The following is a 14,888-nucleotide window of genomic DNA, read 5'->3' as shown; positions in this document are numbered from 1 at the left end:
CCAGGAATCTAAGTACGTCTTGGATCTAAGTACGTCGGTCTTCCCACTCCGACTCCACACTCTCCTCGTATATTTGCTTAGCCAACTTGCTTTCAACTATCCTCTCCACATAACCAAACTATTTTAACACACCCTTTTTTATTCCTGTTACTACATCTTCTTTCACATCACAACATTCCCTTATTTTACACTGTTCCTTATCCGGTCACTCAATTTCACACTGATCATATTCCTTAAGTTCTCATTTCCACCGCATTTATTCTGCTTTCGTGCTTCTTTTGCAAGCAACAAGTCCCAATGCACAGCCAGGCGAACCTTTTTGGACTTGTTTACAGTTTCTGACTGCTCATAAAGGCAAGCAAAGCTCCATTCACCATATTATTCCCCGCGTTTACTCTCCTTTCAATATAACTATCACACTTGCCATCGGATGTAAACTTTGATACTAGATATACAAAATCTTTCACTTGCTCCACTTTTTCTCCTCCAATCAAAGCAATACATGATGGCATTTCAAAAATTCTTCTCCATTTCAAAAATCCATGTTTTAGTTTTACTTACTTCACCTTCATTCCTTTTTTATTCAAAGTTCTTATAACCTGATCGTCGGCATAGAGAAGATATTTAACGAGTAATTCATTCATCAAAATAAAGATTTTTCTTTCTTTCTTTCTTTTCATCCTTAATCCACTTTCATCAAATCTGTCACACAATTGTCCACAAACTAAAAGCCACGGTCACGCACCACATCCCTGCCTAACGCCTTTCTCAAAGTTAAACTTACTCAATGTTAGTGTAGCGGCCGTTCAGCCTCCATGGACAAACGAGACTCTTTGACTTGACAATTTAGATGACCAAAACCGACTGACAGACTGAGGAAAAAAAGGACGATCAACATCGACCATAAGACGAGAAGACGACAAGACGTATCTTGAACGGGCTAAATTCTGTTTTTATTTAGACACAGACAGACAGACAACAGACCCTCGGCCCGTTCAGTTAGTATTATCATCAATGCTAAATAATATTGCATGCCTGCCTGGTAAACTGTTGATACTGTTAAATGTATTTCCATCAAATACACAGTTATGCAATAAATATTTTGAGTTTGAGTATAAACCACTTAGTGAGTGCTCCGTTTATCCTTACACAAGTCCTCGACTCCTTATATAAAGGTTTCAGTGCTCGTATCAAGGCACTGCTCACTCCAAGCACAGTGCTTACCACATTTCATTCCTCTCTTCTCTGTTATAGACCCTTTTCAGGCAATGATAGTGCATAACATTCCACCTAAAATTCCACAAAAAAGTATTTGTCTTTTGTGATTTGACTGACAAACACAACGTCGGTATGGTAGGCACTTTAAAATAAGGTACCTACGCGACTAAGGGAAAGGCTTATAAATTTGGGATACTTCTTGCGAGGGAATGAGCTAGCAACCTGTCACTAGTTCGGTTCGGTTTAAGATGTAATTGAGACGCAAATCTCAATTACATCTTATACGAAATCCAAAGGTTGTCACCTTCTACCCCGCAAGGGATAAAATCTGATTAAGCATATGTCATGTTATGTCTACGTATGTAGGTACCTATCTAAGGTACATACATATAATCACGTCTTTATTCCTTAAAGGGTAGACAGAGCCAACATTCGCCCAAAGACTAAAAAACCACGTCCAGCTGTCGGTTCAAAGATGGAATTTAGACTCAAATAGGTTGCTAGCCCATCGCCTAAAAGAGGAATCCCAAGTTTATCAGCCTACCTATTCCTTAGTCGCTTTTTACTATTTACGTCTTAGTAAAATATACGATTTATATTTATTTATTTTATGATCAAGCCCGCAATACTGATGTCAGTTATCTTCCTGGCAATTTTTTTACCAATAAGGGGAACCCGGGTCTGAAAATACCTAATACCACGATTCAAGCCGAGAGGGGTCAATTAAGTACAACATCATCTTCCATATGGCGCTTACTCTGTATAGATCAAATTTCATGGTGTCAGTTTGTAAACTCCTTTCAAACCATTCACTAAAAAAATTAAGCTCAAAGATTCCGTTACATACATACATACAACCCAAGCTAATAAAAGCGTAGTAAAAAACAGTGACGTGGACATTCCATTACCGCGTGCATGGGAGGTTTGGTAGAGTCCAATTTGACGTCATTTCTTGTAAAACCAAGCTTTGAAATCCATACGCTTTAAACCTAAAAGCTGGTCCGATTTCATGTAGAGCCAAAGATTTTCGATCTATGCGCCCTAACTTCACAAACTCTACATTTTAGTCAAATCGTGTGGCACGGCGGTTTTGTTTCCTACATAATGAGAATGCCTATGAAACCTTCGTGATCGTAGCAAAACCACAAGATTTGATTGTTTGATTTATGAAATGCGAACTAAAATTTTAATGCGTCCGTGATACTTCGTTAGGTTAGGACGTTGCTTTGCGACAGATAATTCCATAATATGCAGTCGGGTAAAAGAGCTTCTATTGACCTTGTTAGATACATCGACTTCTTCTAATAAACCTTATTTTCCTTTTTTGACTACATCATCAAGATTCCTTAAGTAGATCCTAGTTATAGTTAGTGTCAAGTCAAATGAGTAGGAAGTTTTGCGGTGAATCTAGTAGCACATTGCTTTCAATTCATGAAAAAAAAACGAAGCCGAAGCTCTAGCTAGTGTATACGTTTCATTTCAGTGGGATTGAGATGCTAACGCCATCTCTCAATAAAAATAAGAAAATGCTAATACTGAGTACATTGTTTACATACTACGTCACTAGTGAGTTACTGGAGATGTTATATTATTCACAATTATTATAATATAATATTAAATTATATGTTTAAATTTAATTTCCATTAAATAATCTGTAAATACTAATTAAATTGTAATTAGTTAAATACTTATGTATCAGTTCATTCCGAAGAGTCCGTACATTAAGTGTTACTATAATAAAAAATTATACCATTTATTTTAAGTTGTTCTAATTAGGTCTAAACAAATGATATTGGGGTATTTTATGTAAACTTTTCAGTATTTTATACTTAAAAATTTTTCTACAACTCAAAAATTTTAAAGTTTAGAGAAATTTGATATGAAACTTTCAAAAGCACAAAGTGAATGCTTGAACCCAGGTACCGACGCCGTTAAATGAACCAATGCTCTCTTTTGACGATTTGTCAGAATATTGATGCGGTGGTTTGAATCACGTTTGAATTAAAGTGCGAGGCTCGGCATTTGACTTGATTTTCCTCCCATATTGTGCTTTAATGTATAAATGAGATTCTTCGCGGTGTGATTGTGTAGTGATTTTAGTGATAATAAGTGAAAAATCATGGTTTTGGCTGAACGAAGTACCGATGTTCGAAACGGGAAGCGGTCGAGGGGCCCAAGCCCCAATGGTCATGGAAGTCCAGATTCTAGCTCTGAAGATGAAAATGGTAAGCAATATTCCAAGATAATACACCGCTTGTACGAATATTTGAGGAACATACATTTTACTAACATTGGGCTTTTGCATGTCGAAACGTCATTTCATGATGTCGAAGATTGAACTAAGACGAGACGCGCACCTGGTAGGCGTCTCATATTGATTGCTTTTACTAATATTACATTTTATTACATGATATTAATCATTCATACTCATCTGATGTGCTTTATTTTTTTTATGCTTTCCACCATCTGCCATCATGCGACGAACCATCTATCATCCCACATTTACCATGAAACCAAGCAGTAATCCCATTTGCAGCTGAGAAAATTAGAGTGGGTAGGGATTACCAGGCAGTGTGTCCTGAACTTGAACCTGTAGAGCAGCGGAAACCAGAGCAAATATCAGATCGTGCCTTGTTGGTGTGGTCACCTACTGCAGATATTTCTGATATTAAATGTAAGTGAAAATCCAGTATTTTGTTTTAAAATTATTTACGATTTATTATTGTGAATTGATAAATCTCACAATTGTTTTAGTGGACGAATATATAACCACCGCAAAGGAAAAATATGGATATAACGGAGAACAAGCACTTGGCATGTTGTTTTGGCATAAACATGACCTCAACAGAGCATCAATGGATCTTGCTAATTTCACCCCATTCCCTGATGAGTGGACAGTCGAGGATAAGGTGTTGTTTGAACAGGCTTTCCAGTTCCACGGCAAGAGCTTTCACAGAATACGGCAAATGGTAATTACATACATATTTCTTTGCTGACATGAAAAAATATCATCATATCATTTTTTAAAAACTTTTGATGATATGCTTTACATTACATTTATATTTAAAAGTGTAAATAATTTTTTTACAGCTGCCTGATAAATCAATAGCATCTCTAGTTAAATATTACTACTCATGGAAGAAAACAAGAGCGCGCACATCCCTCATGGATGTAGTAGGTGAGGGTCGGAATGCCACCAGTTCAGGCACTGGCAAACGAGAATCAGGAGCTGGCTCGGAGCCCGGAGGCTCAGATAAAGAATCCGACAATGATGAAAAGGTATGTATTTTGACAAGATTAAAATTAAACTGTCACATTTTGTTTCATTGTATAGTCTCATTGTTATGTCAAAACAGGAATTCAGATGATTAGCGATCTCAGATGGTGCGTCTGGATTGTTCAATGGTTTGATTTCCCTCAAATCACACATGGCAGTTAGTAAATAGAAATGCAGAGTAGTAGCTTTGTTTTTTAATATTACGATACTCAAATGTATGCCATAAAAGCGAGCAGAGTGATTTGAACACCTTATTAGCTCTGCATGTAGAGTTCCCTCAAATGAAATCATCTTGTTTCCTTAAAGTGGAAGAGTGACATGACTAATGACATTTACTGCTAAACTATGTTGAGTTATGCGTGTATCTTGGATATGACAGAAGTGGACTATCCACCGAGGTATTGTGCGTGGCGGGAATGGCCAGACCGCGGGCGCCTCGCTTCGCACTTCCGGAGGCCAGGTGGGTGTAACGCTTCCCCACAAGATGTCACCATGGATGTGCAATGTCTTCAATCATACTGTCACTTTAATTGGTGTTATGTCATCCATTTGATGTTTGGCAGATTCCATACTTTCCATTGGTCCGCTCTGGAAATCTGGAATTATGGTCGTCATTATCATTTAGCACTTCATGTCATATCTGTATCATGCTAGTTTTTATGTTATACGATACACGCTTATTAACTTTTATTTTTACTTTTATTTTTATATCATTAGCGGTGATACTATTAAGCATAGTATATTTACTTTGTTGAAGAATTATTGAGTATAAAAAACATGCAATAGGAACTGCGTTATCTTCATGGGGTATATCTATGGGGTGGGGGTTGCGATACTAATTTTCGTAAGATAAACCTTGTGAGAGATATACGCACATTATGATGTATATAAAGTAAATATACTTATCATTAGTAATTATTGATCCATTCATGTCACCGTAATTCGTTGTTATATTCAGAGAATGGTAAATTTCAAATTTTATTTGGCTTTTACATTGCTTTTATCCTTTTTTTTTATAAGTTGAACGCTCTGCATTTTTATCTACAAACTAAGATTTCATTCATTTACTAATTTTATTTTTTGATGATCATTTGAAATTAAGTAGATTCTGGTCAGTACTTGTCAAATCGAGAAAAATAGTAAATGGCATATATCTTAATAGTGATGACTTGTTCTTGAGATGCATTCCCTTTGCAGAAAAAATTATTACCAATAACTCATTGCTAATTCACAATATCCCTTTTGGAACAGTGTAAATATTGTATATTGAACATGACTTTCGTGACATGGTCATATAACCACGTTTTGAATCAGAGAAATATGTTCCGGTTTTAACTGTTCGTCTACAATATTGATGAATTTAAGATATATTTTACCTAACGTGACTAGAGACATGACTAATCGTATGTTAATCTATCTATCAATTCCTTTTATAACTGAATCACATTCTACCCATTTCGTACACTAACAACCGTTTAAAATCAAATATTAAGTAACAAAAGCCTATCCTTTTCCTTAATCCTAAGAATCCCCCGCATGCTTCCTTTAACAGCCCCAAATGGAAATGGAATTATCTAGTGAACTAATGTGTGCAGAATTAAATTATGTTAATATTCTAATGGGTTTTTAAAAGAAGTGTGTGAGGAGTGTCATTGTGTTGTCCGCCCCCCGCATAGTGTGTTGTGGATAGATTTGGAGGCAGGAATGTAAAATGTTGATTGGGGTTTAGGGCGAGACGGCGGCAGAGGGCGCTGGCAAAACGTGCACCGTATGCGGCATTTTCTGCTCTCACACCACGCCCCACAACTCGCAGAAGTTGTGCCAAGCGTGCCTCGTGCATGCCAGGTCGGTACTCTTTATTACATTGAATTTGCATGTCATGCCATAGGGATGTTGGTAGGCTAGGTATAGTTATGTTGATGACTTTTTTTTTTAATAGTTTTGCAATTTATCCTATGATGGGAAATTAAACCGCAAGACCCATAAAAGTACACTGTAGCTCAAACAAAATGACGAAAAAGCAAAACAATGAAAAACCTTTAGATTTAAAGTAACTCCGTCTGGTAGTTTGAAAGTGATTCTTCCGATCAGTCAACCTATTGGGACCGTTGTTTGAATGTTGGCGGTTGTGGCAGACGCACGGGCACGATGCGACCCCTGTGCGGGCCTTCCGGGCGGCGAGGGCCGGGCTCCAAACAGCAGCGGTACAAACATCACTTGCCTCGTGGCATTTACATCAATCACGACGATCTCGTGGCCATGGCGACCGGCCCGCAGCCCGGGGACGCCCCCACGCCAGGCCTCGTCAATCAGGGCGAGGCGATGCTTAAAGCGATGGACAGGGAAATTATATCGCTTAAAAGACAAGTAAGCGCTCCCCACGTTGATGGCAACACATTCTCACTGTTACGTCGGCGCCGTTCGGGTCACATCGCTCCCTGTTAGCAAAAAATGTGTTAAAGGAATCTTTTAAACTTTGGTCTTGTTCATATTTTTCTCCGTGCTTCTTTTTTCTATATTTGTGGCTTCAGAGGATATGTATTTTGATATGATTTATTTGTTTTTGCTGCGTGGGAGCGGTGTATCGGCCATCATGCAACACAAATATTGTCCCTTTTTTCGATTAAGCATGAATGTGTGATGTAATGTGAGAATGTGGTTGTATAATATTATTGTACTTCAATAAAACGACTTGTAGTTTTCGCTGAAAATGCAATACTTTACGCGGTATTGCTGAAGCATTATTCTGCACACATTTTAGTCACTAGATCGTTAGATTCGAATCCGCTTTTATCCATCAAAGCTTCTACTGCTCTGCGTCGGCCCCCTAGTAAAATACCACGTACAAATTGGAAAATCCAGATAGCACATCTATTTTCCTGTAGAATTGTGACTACCATGAGACATACACTGAATTGTTTTAATTTTCTATGTTAAGGAAAATTCTGCTTGTTTGTTACTGTTTTTATGAACAAATAATTCTAATATTGGACTTACTTTTAGGTGCAGCAGAACAAACAACAATTGAGCGCGATGAAGCGTAAAGTTGGCGATGCGGGCGTTGAAGAATTAAGGCCAGGGGAACCCCCGGCAAAGATCAATTCGCGTTGGACGAACGATGAGCTTCTAATGGCAGTTACAGCCGTCAGGAAATATGGTGAGTTTTCAGCAAGTTTTAATCACACATATCTCCTGAGAACTGATCTTCAATTAGGTATTTTTTTCCAGTATAGTCCACTTTCATTTCAGCAGTTGTCGGCGAGAGTTTGACTCATTTTGATTTAAAATGCCGCTTGTACATATCTAATACTATCTATATACTTATTTAATATTCCATCTAACATGGTAGCCAATCATTCATCAATCAATATATTCAATTTCGTCTTGTGAACAGGCCGCGACTTCCAAGCTATTGCAGAGACGCTCGGCACGAAAACTGAAGCGCACGTGCGCACTTTCTTCGTGTCATACCGCCGCCGCTACAACTTGGACGCCGTGCTGAGGGAACACGAGGCGGACGAGGCGGCCAGGGTCAACTTACAGATACAACGCACCGGTGAGAACTTAATTGGAGATTACGAGGGTCAAACTGAAAGTTTTTAGAACTGGCCATTTGTTATTTATATAATAAAAAGAATTTAATCGGATTTCAAAATTGGAACTCTTTAGCAATAATTATGAGTAAAAATTTCATTCAATTGTCATTATTTTTGCAATTTGGCGGCAAAGTGAAAATAATTCGTTACAAAAATATGAATTTAACGCGAGAAAATTTTCTTGCAATGATTTTTTATGACTTTCGGTGTACGTTAAATCAACAAGAAAGTTACAATAGACTTCGATTGGCCTTCCATAATGAAGCCCCATCTCGTGCCACTGTTTACAACTGGTTCAATGAATTTAAGCGTGGTCGGTCTATTCTCACCGATGATCTGCGTGAGGGACGGCCTTCTACGGCGACGACTGAAGAAAACATCAGTGTTGTGCGGCGTATGATAGAGGCTGACAAAAGAGTTACCTATCAGCAGATTCGGACAAGTCTAGGCATTGGTATGAGCCAAGTCCATAAAATCCTCCATGAACATTTAGAGGCCAGGAAGCTTTGTGCCCGGTGGATACCCCATAATTTGACTGAGGCCCAAAAACTCCGTCGTGTTAATTGGAGCCGTGATATGATTGAAAAATTTAACGGAGGTGACTCAAATGCCGTATTCGACATACTTACGGGTGACAAAAGCTGGATTTATTGTTATGATCCTGAAACTAAAAGGCAGTCGGCCCAGTGGGTGTTTCCGTTCGAGGGATTGCCCACAAATGTAAAGAGAGGTCGAAGTGTGGGAAAAAAGATGGTGGCTTCGTTCTTCGGAAGGACAGGCCATTACGCAACAATTGTTTTAGAAGATCAAAAAACAGTTAATGCAGAGTGGTAACCCAATGTTTGTTTGCCACTTGTCTTTGAAAAAGTTCGGGAGAAACGACCTCGCAGCAGAATCCTCCTTCATCACGACAACGCCTCGGCGCACACCGCCCGGCGAACCATCGACTTCGACGCCATACAGCCCCGACCTTGCACCTTGTGATTTCTATTTATTCCCCAAAATAAAAGAAAAACTTAGCGGTAAACGTTTTGTGAACGCTGAGGAAGCAGTCGCTGCGTTTGAAAGGGCCGTCGAAGAGACACCGGAACAGTGGGCAAGGTGCTTCTCCCAATGGTTCCATCGGATGCAGCGATGTATTGACGTAAAGGGACACTATTTTGAAAAGATATAATAAGACTAATATTATAGTAGAATGCTCAGTTTTTGATTTTCTAAAAACTTTCAGTTTGACCCTCGTATTTTGCATATTTACATACATACATACATACATACGGTCACGTCTATATCCCTTGCGGGGTAGACAGAGCCTGTAGGGGTAGCAGTCTTGAAAAGACTGAATGGCCACGTTCAACTATTTAGCTTAACGATAGAATTGAGATTCAACTAGTGACAGGTTGCTAGCCCATCGCCTAAAAAAGAACCCCAAGTTTATAAGCCTATCCCTTAGTCGCCTTTTACGACATCCATCCGGGACAGTGATGGAGTATTCCTATTCTTTTTTGTATTAGTGCCGGGAACCACACGGCACAAATTAAATTAAATTGGAATAATGTTAAATTAATATTTTTTCTACGCAGGCGCCACAAGCACAGAAGCCACGGACACGGCAAACGAGAGCGCGAACGCCAACAATGGCACGAGCTCGCCTCAGGCCGCTAGTAAGGATGAAAAGGTAAGATTGTGCGATGAAATTGTTTTGAATATTGCTACCACAAGTTTAGAAGGTAGTAAGAAATGATAAACTTGTTGTGTGTCAGCCACTTACTTCCCTTTCCTTGTAGATTGTAATAGTTAGTCAAAGGAAACGTTTGCTAATCTTGAGATTCTTCAATAAGGCGATACATACATATATATAATCACGTCTATATACCTTGCGAGGTAGACAGAGCCAACAGTTTTGAAAAGACTGATAGGCCACGTTCAGCTGTTTGGCTTATGATAGAGTTGAGATTCAAATAGTGACAGGTTTAAGCCTGTCGCCTAAAAGAAGAATCCAAAGTTTATAAGCCTATCCCTTAGTCGCCTTTTACGACATTCATGGGAAAGAGATTGAGTGGTATTATTCTTTTTCCTATTGGTGCCGGGAACCACACGGCAGATATACGGCACGGCAATAAGGCGATCAATTCATTTTTTATGTTATCTAACTGAACATGAGCTTTGAGTCTTTTCGAGACATTGTTGATAAATACATATGCGATATAATATGTATGTATTCAGATGGAGGTAGACAGCGAGGGCGTAGCTATCGGCGCGTCCGCGGAGCAGGGGGGGCCGCCCACCACGCCGCCCAAACACAAACCCGGCAAGTGATCCACGCCGCATTAGGCTTGCCCTCGCATCTAACTTATCCCACACCCGTCATCGCATCCAATTGTGTTTAGTGCAAATTTTCTGAGTCAGTTGTGCAAATGTGAATATAAACATTAAGAGCACAGTTTGAGCCACATTTATAAGTTCGCTTGATAGTTTGTAATTGCCTTTTTATCTAAGTACCGTGCTTTTCTGCGAGTTTTAATCTTAAGTTTGGTTTTGAAAATAAGTGTACATTTAATTTCTTAATATAACCTACTACTCTAGGATTCTATATAAACTATTCTGTATAAATGCGTGATATAATATGTCCTGTTGTGGTTTCAGCCTAGGCTAGGTTAAATTAGACTTCATCAAAATATGTATGTAGGATCTTAATAACATATTATTTCTTAAAAATAACACAATACACAATTAAGTGTGGATACATATTTTTTTATGTGCAGACATTAAGTGCAGTTTCAACTAGGTAAGCTTGTTAGTTTAAATTAAATTTTGAACTTGACTTCAAACAAGTAATAGAAAGAGTGATTGTAGTAAAAAAGCCTTATAGGGATTATATTTAAAATCAAGAGCAATTTAATTTGAGATGTAAGAAAAGCTTTCATAGTGTCCCTATGAAAGCTTTCATAGTGTCTCTATGAAAGCTTTTCTTACAAAATCGAGGAAGGTGGCCATTGAAGTGGTACTCCCTCAATCTTCAAGGTTAACCGGAGTTATAGAAATGATCGCTGGATTTCATAGTTTAACCATGTAAATGTCACAATTGCTATGATATAGGCACAAACTGAAACTATGTAATATTTATAAGCGTATGTACTATTTTAAATGCTTTACCATATCGCTAGATTGTAGACATAAATTAATGAGTGCAAGTTTAAAGAGTATTTTATGAAGGAAGTGTAAAAAATATAAAATTTTAAAACACATACTTATAAATAGTATACACCAGAGGCGTTCCTAATAAATAGTTTACTATATTATGTATCAAATCTGAAATAGATGGTAGATAGAATTTCAAATTAGAACACTTTTGTTATATAAAAAAGACCAGATGGAATGAACATGAATAACGGTTTGTTTAAATTTTATTTCATTCCGTTCGTTTTTTTTTTTCTTAAAAAAGGATTACTGTTTGCGATTAGGTGGTGTTTTGTCTATGTCTAAGTGTTTTGGACAGCATTAGTATTCAATTGTATGGCAAAATCGCTGGCATTTATCTTTTTCCTTCGTCCATGTAGGTATATGGGCATTAATAATTGTGTTATAAACAACAGTTGGATTCGAGCGACGGTGGGGGGGTGAATTGTGATTTTCGTGTAAGGAATGACAGTATACGCATAGTATGGATGTAAATATAGTATTAGAATAAAAAAATTAACGTAATCGTGGAAAATAACAACAGTTATGCCGATGGACATTTTGGTTGAATTAAAGGTCTTCACACATTTCACCCGATTTTGAACTAAATTCGCCTAACACTCCAAAAAATTTGTGATATGTTTTATTGAAAGATTAACTTGATAATGTAAATGACTTTCCATAAAAATAAATATATATTTTTCCAAGAATTTGTGAACACTTAATGCATTAAAACAGGAAATTTGAAATAGTAATTTTTCCTGTGTCAAAGTGTTAACAGACCTTTAATTTGTATGGTAGATATTAAAAAGGTTAACAGGAAAACGTGACATAACACAAGTAATTAAGTCACAGATTTAAGTCTCGTGGGTGTAACGTTTATCTTCTTTTGAACGTTTTAAGTGACTTGATATTTGGTTTAATATCGCGCTATTTATTTTTGAAGGGTTAGTTTCACTTTTGGTAATTATCACTATGCTAATTTTGTAATCTTGAGCGTAGTCTGCATTGAGAAGGATGTCTCACACAGTACACGATTTTGGGGAGTCAAAAAACCTGATAATAGAGTCAACCTCTTAACTATAGTTACTAAAAGTGAAATTATCTCTTTAAATATACAAAGTACTTATAGGTAGTTTCTGGTTGTATGTAAGCTGCAGAGCTGTGCTCTCGGATCTCGGATATGTTGCTTGCAACAAACTTTGTTCACATCCCATATATATTCGCATTAAATACTAGTTCAGATATCTTGTTCTACGTAAATTGGTATAACTTTATATAATACTTTAATTAATAGCCTGTTTGGTAGTCTTAAAAAATCTATAAGCATAATCAATTCTTGAATTATGTCCATTATTTGCTTGTAGTATTATAGCGAACTAACAATGAATTAGATGTTAGGGCATATTTTTATTCGAAGATACTCGCTTAAGTACTATTTTATGATAGTTTCAGATTTTATCAGATTCTGAACTGAATAATATTGATATGATTGGTGGTACCTTACGATGTACCCGTCTTATGTAAATTGTGTCGATTTATGTTAAGCCTAATTTTTGTATTTATCGTGAACAGAATGATGTATAGAAATGATAAATGTTATTAATATTGACTATATTTTTGTACACTTAAAAGACATCTTGGATTAGAAGAGGTTAGTGTGATTTGTCGAGGCATCATTATATTAAATTTATGTAGTCCCCTTAAGAGCCGAGTTGTTGAATTTTTAGATAAAAATGGTCATCTTTATATGGGATTACAATTAAAATTATTGCATGATAATCAAATGTATGACAAATTTATTCAATTACGTTTATAATTTGCCTCTAGTTGGTAATATTGTTGTATCGTTTTTTTTTTCTTTTTAAATCGACAATTCGGCTCTATCATATATGACTTTAGGTTCAATTTCATTTAGTGTAATTTGAATGATCGCTTGTTTATAGCATAATGTTCTACTAGTTGTAATAAATACATCACGAGTGAGCAGTGTTGATGATCGAAGATGTGTTACCGACCTTAGTTATTTATAATTGACTACCTACCCTTGTGACGTAGTGAAAATTGAAAAAATAGTGCAAAGTATAAAAATAAAAATATTATGATAACACTTATGATTATGTAGTATCATATTATTACTGCTAGACATGTATGCAGGGATCCTGGCAAGTGGAAAGATTAAGTCTCTGAGTTACGTTACGTTCTTAGTAACGTTTTAAAAGATAAAAAAAAAATGCAAAATACGCGGGACATGATAACTACGAAATTAGTTTCAGTTTTTTATGTTTTCACTGCGTCATAATTGGCATAACTTATTGTGTATATAAGTACCCACCATAGTTTAATATTTTGTTAAGATAAGTAATAATTATACTCTCCCACATCTTCATTGCACATTTCTGATACGAGTACATTCAGATAACGTCCGCCTATCAACTGACGTAGCAATATTTGTTTCTTTATATTTTTTATGAGTATCGAAATACTTTTAGTTTGGGTCATGGGTTCTTTATAAATTAGTTGTACCGCCCATTTCTACTAATAGTTGACATGTATTTGTATATTTGTAAGGCCAACTGCCTGGTTGATATTCGAGATTTATTTTAATGATGGCCAATGAGTTTTACCGCTTTTGATCTGTGTGTTCATAGAAGTTTGACAAAATATAATTTAGCCTTGCGTTTTAGTTTGTAGTCGCAAATCACTAAAGAAATAAAATGTATTTCTTGTAGTTCGACTTATCAAATGTGTTCAAGAGTAGAATATATTTTTCGTAACTTCTCGCCTATTTCAAAATATTAAACACTAAATCAAGCTAAGAAGATACATTTCACAAAGTGAGCGGTTATAATAAACTGTATTTTGATTGTAAGATATTTTGATTAAATTTTGAATATTTTTAACACCCGACATAAACACAACGGGGTGTTATTGCCGAATAAGAAAACTAACTTACGATTTATTTGTGGCATAAAATGAATCGCTCCCAAAGACGTCCACTCAATGAAGTCATTTTATTGATGCTAATTTAGAGCTAGTAGGATTATTGTTACGGAATAAAAATATTTTTTATTAGTTATTGTGTTCTGTATATTAAGTAATTAAATCAGTTTATGAAGTTCTTTTTATGGTTAAGTGAGCTCAAGCGGTTATTTATCCCGACATTAACACAAATAGTCCGACTTTAGGGAGTTTTTATTTTAAGGATAATAATAATTATATGTATAATAATTATTTGGCTTTTTATTTAAAATTGTTTGATAATTCATCGCTAGAATACACATTTTGCATGATGTTGATTTCAATTCCATACTGCAAACACACGTTTTATTTGCTGCGCGGAAAGGTTCTTATAGGGTTAATGTTATCATAAATCATCATCAACAGTTATCATTCTTCCGGCATTAGTCCTACTCGTATCCGCAGTGGTATCCTCTACTCTGTGGAGAGGAGCGAATCTGACAGATTTTTTATTAAATGAATATCAACCCCATGTGGATCTTCATCTTGTGATGTGAAAAAGTAAATGGATCATGGCTCGTCTAATGGTGGTTGCCTGAAAGAGATTGCAAAATGCGATTGGGCCGCCTTTTGTACATTACCATAGCATACGTTATTAT

General features: G+C 36.5%; 1 protein-coding gene across 3 annotated transcripts; it reads left to right on the top strand.

Annotated features, from left to right (window-relative positions):
- Nucleotides 1–3,169: 3,169 nt before the first annotated feature.
- LOC106130467 (REST corepressor 1) lies at nucleotides 3,170–14,502 on the top strand. 3 transcript variants are annotated; one of them, XM_060948146.1, is made up of 11 exons: nucleotides 3,170–3,443; nucleotides 3,755–3,892; nucleotides 3,973–4,187; nucleotides 4,309–4,497; nucleotides 4,875–4,955; nucleotides 6,225–6,340; nucleotides 6,631–6,862; nucleotides 7,499–7,652; nucleotides 7,890–8,051; nucleotides 9,672–9,766; nucleotides 10,315–14,502. In XM_060948146.1, the coding sequence occupies exons 1-11, from the start codon at nucleotides 3,338–3,340 to the stop codon at nucleotides 10,405–10,407; spliced, it is 1,581 nt and encodes a 526-aa protein (XP_060804129.1). In that variant the 5' UTR covers nucleotides 3,170–3,337; the 3' UTR covers nucleotides 10,408–14,502. The 3 variants fall into 3 exon arrangements, with proteins under 3 accessions (XP_060804129.1, XP_060804128.1, XP_060804130.1); XM_060948145.1 differs by having other exon boundaries at nucleotides 3,740–3,892; XM_060948147.1 differs by lacking the exon at nucleotides 4,875–4,955 and having other exon boundaries at nucleotides 3,740–3,892.
- The last annotated feature ends 386 nt before the right edge of the window (nucleotides 14,503–14,888 follow it).

Source organism: Amyelois transitella, chromosome 15, assembly GCF_032362555.1.
Source record: "Amyelois transitella isolate CPQ chromosome 15, ilAmyTran1.1, whole genome shotgun sequence".
Lineage (NCBI taxonomy): Eukaryota > Metazoa > Arthropoda > Insecta > Lepidoptera > Pyralidae > Amyelois > Amyelois transitella.
Note: the sequence above shows the minus strand (reverse complement) of the source record. Positions and strands in the feature narration are given on the sequence as shown.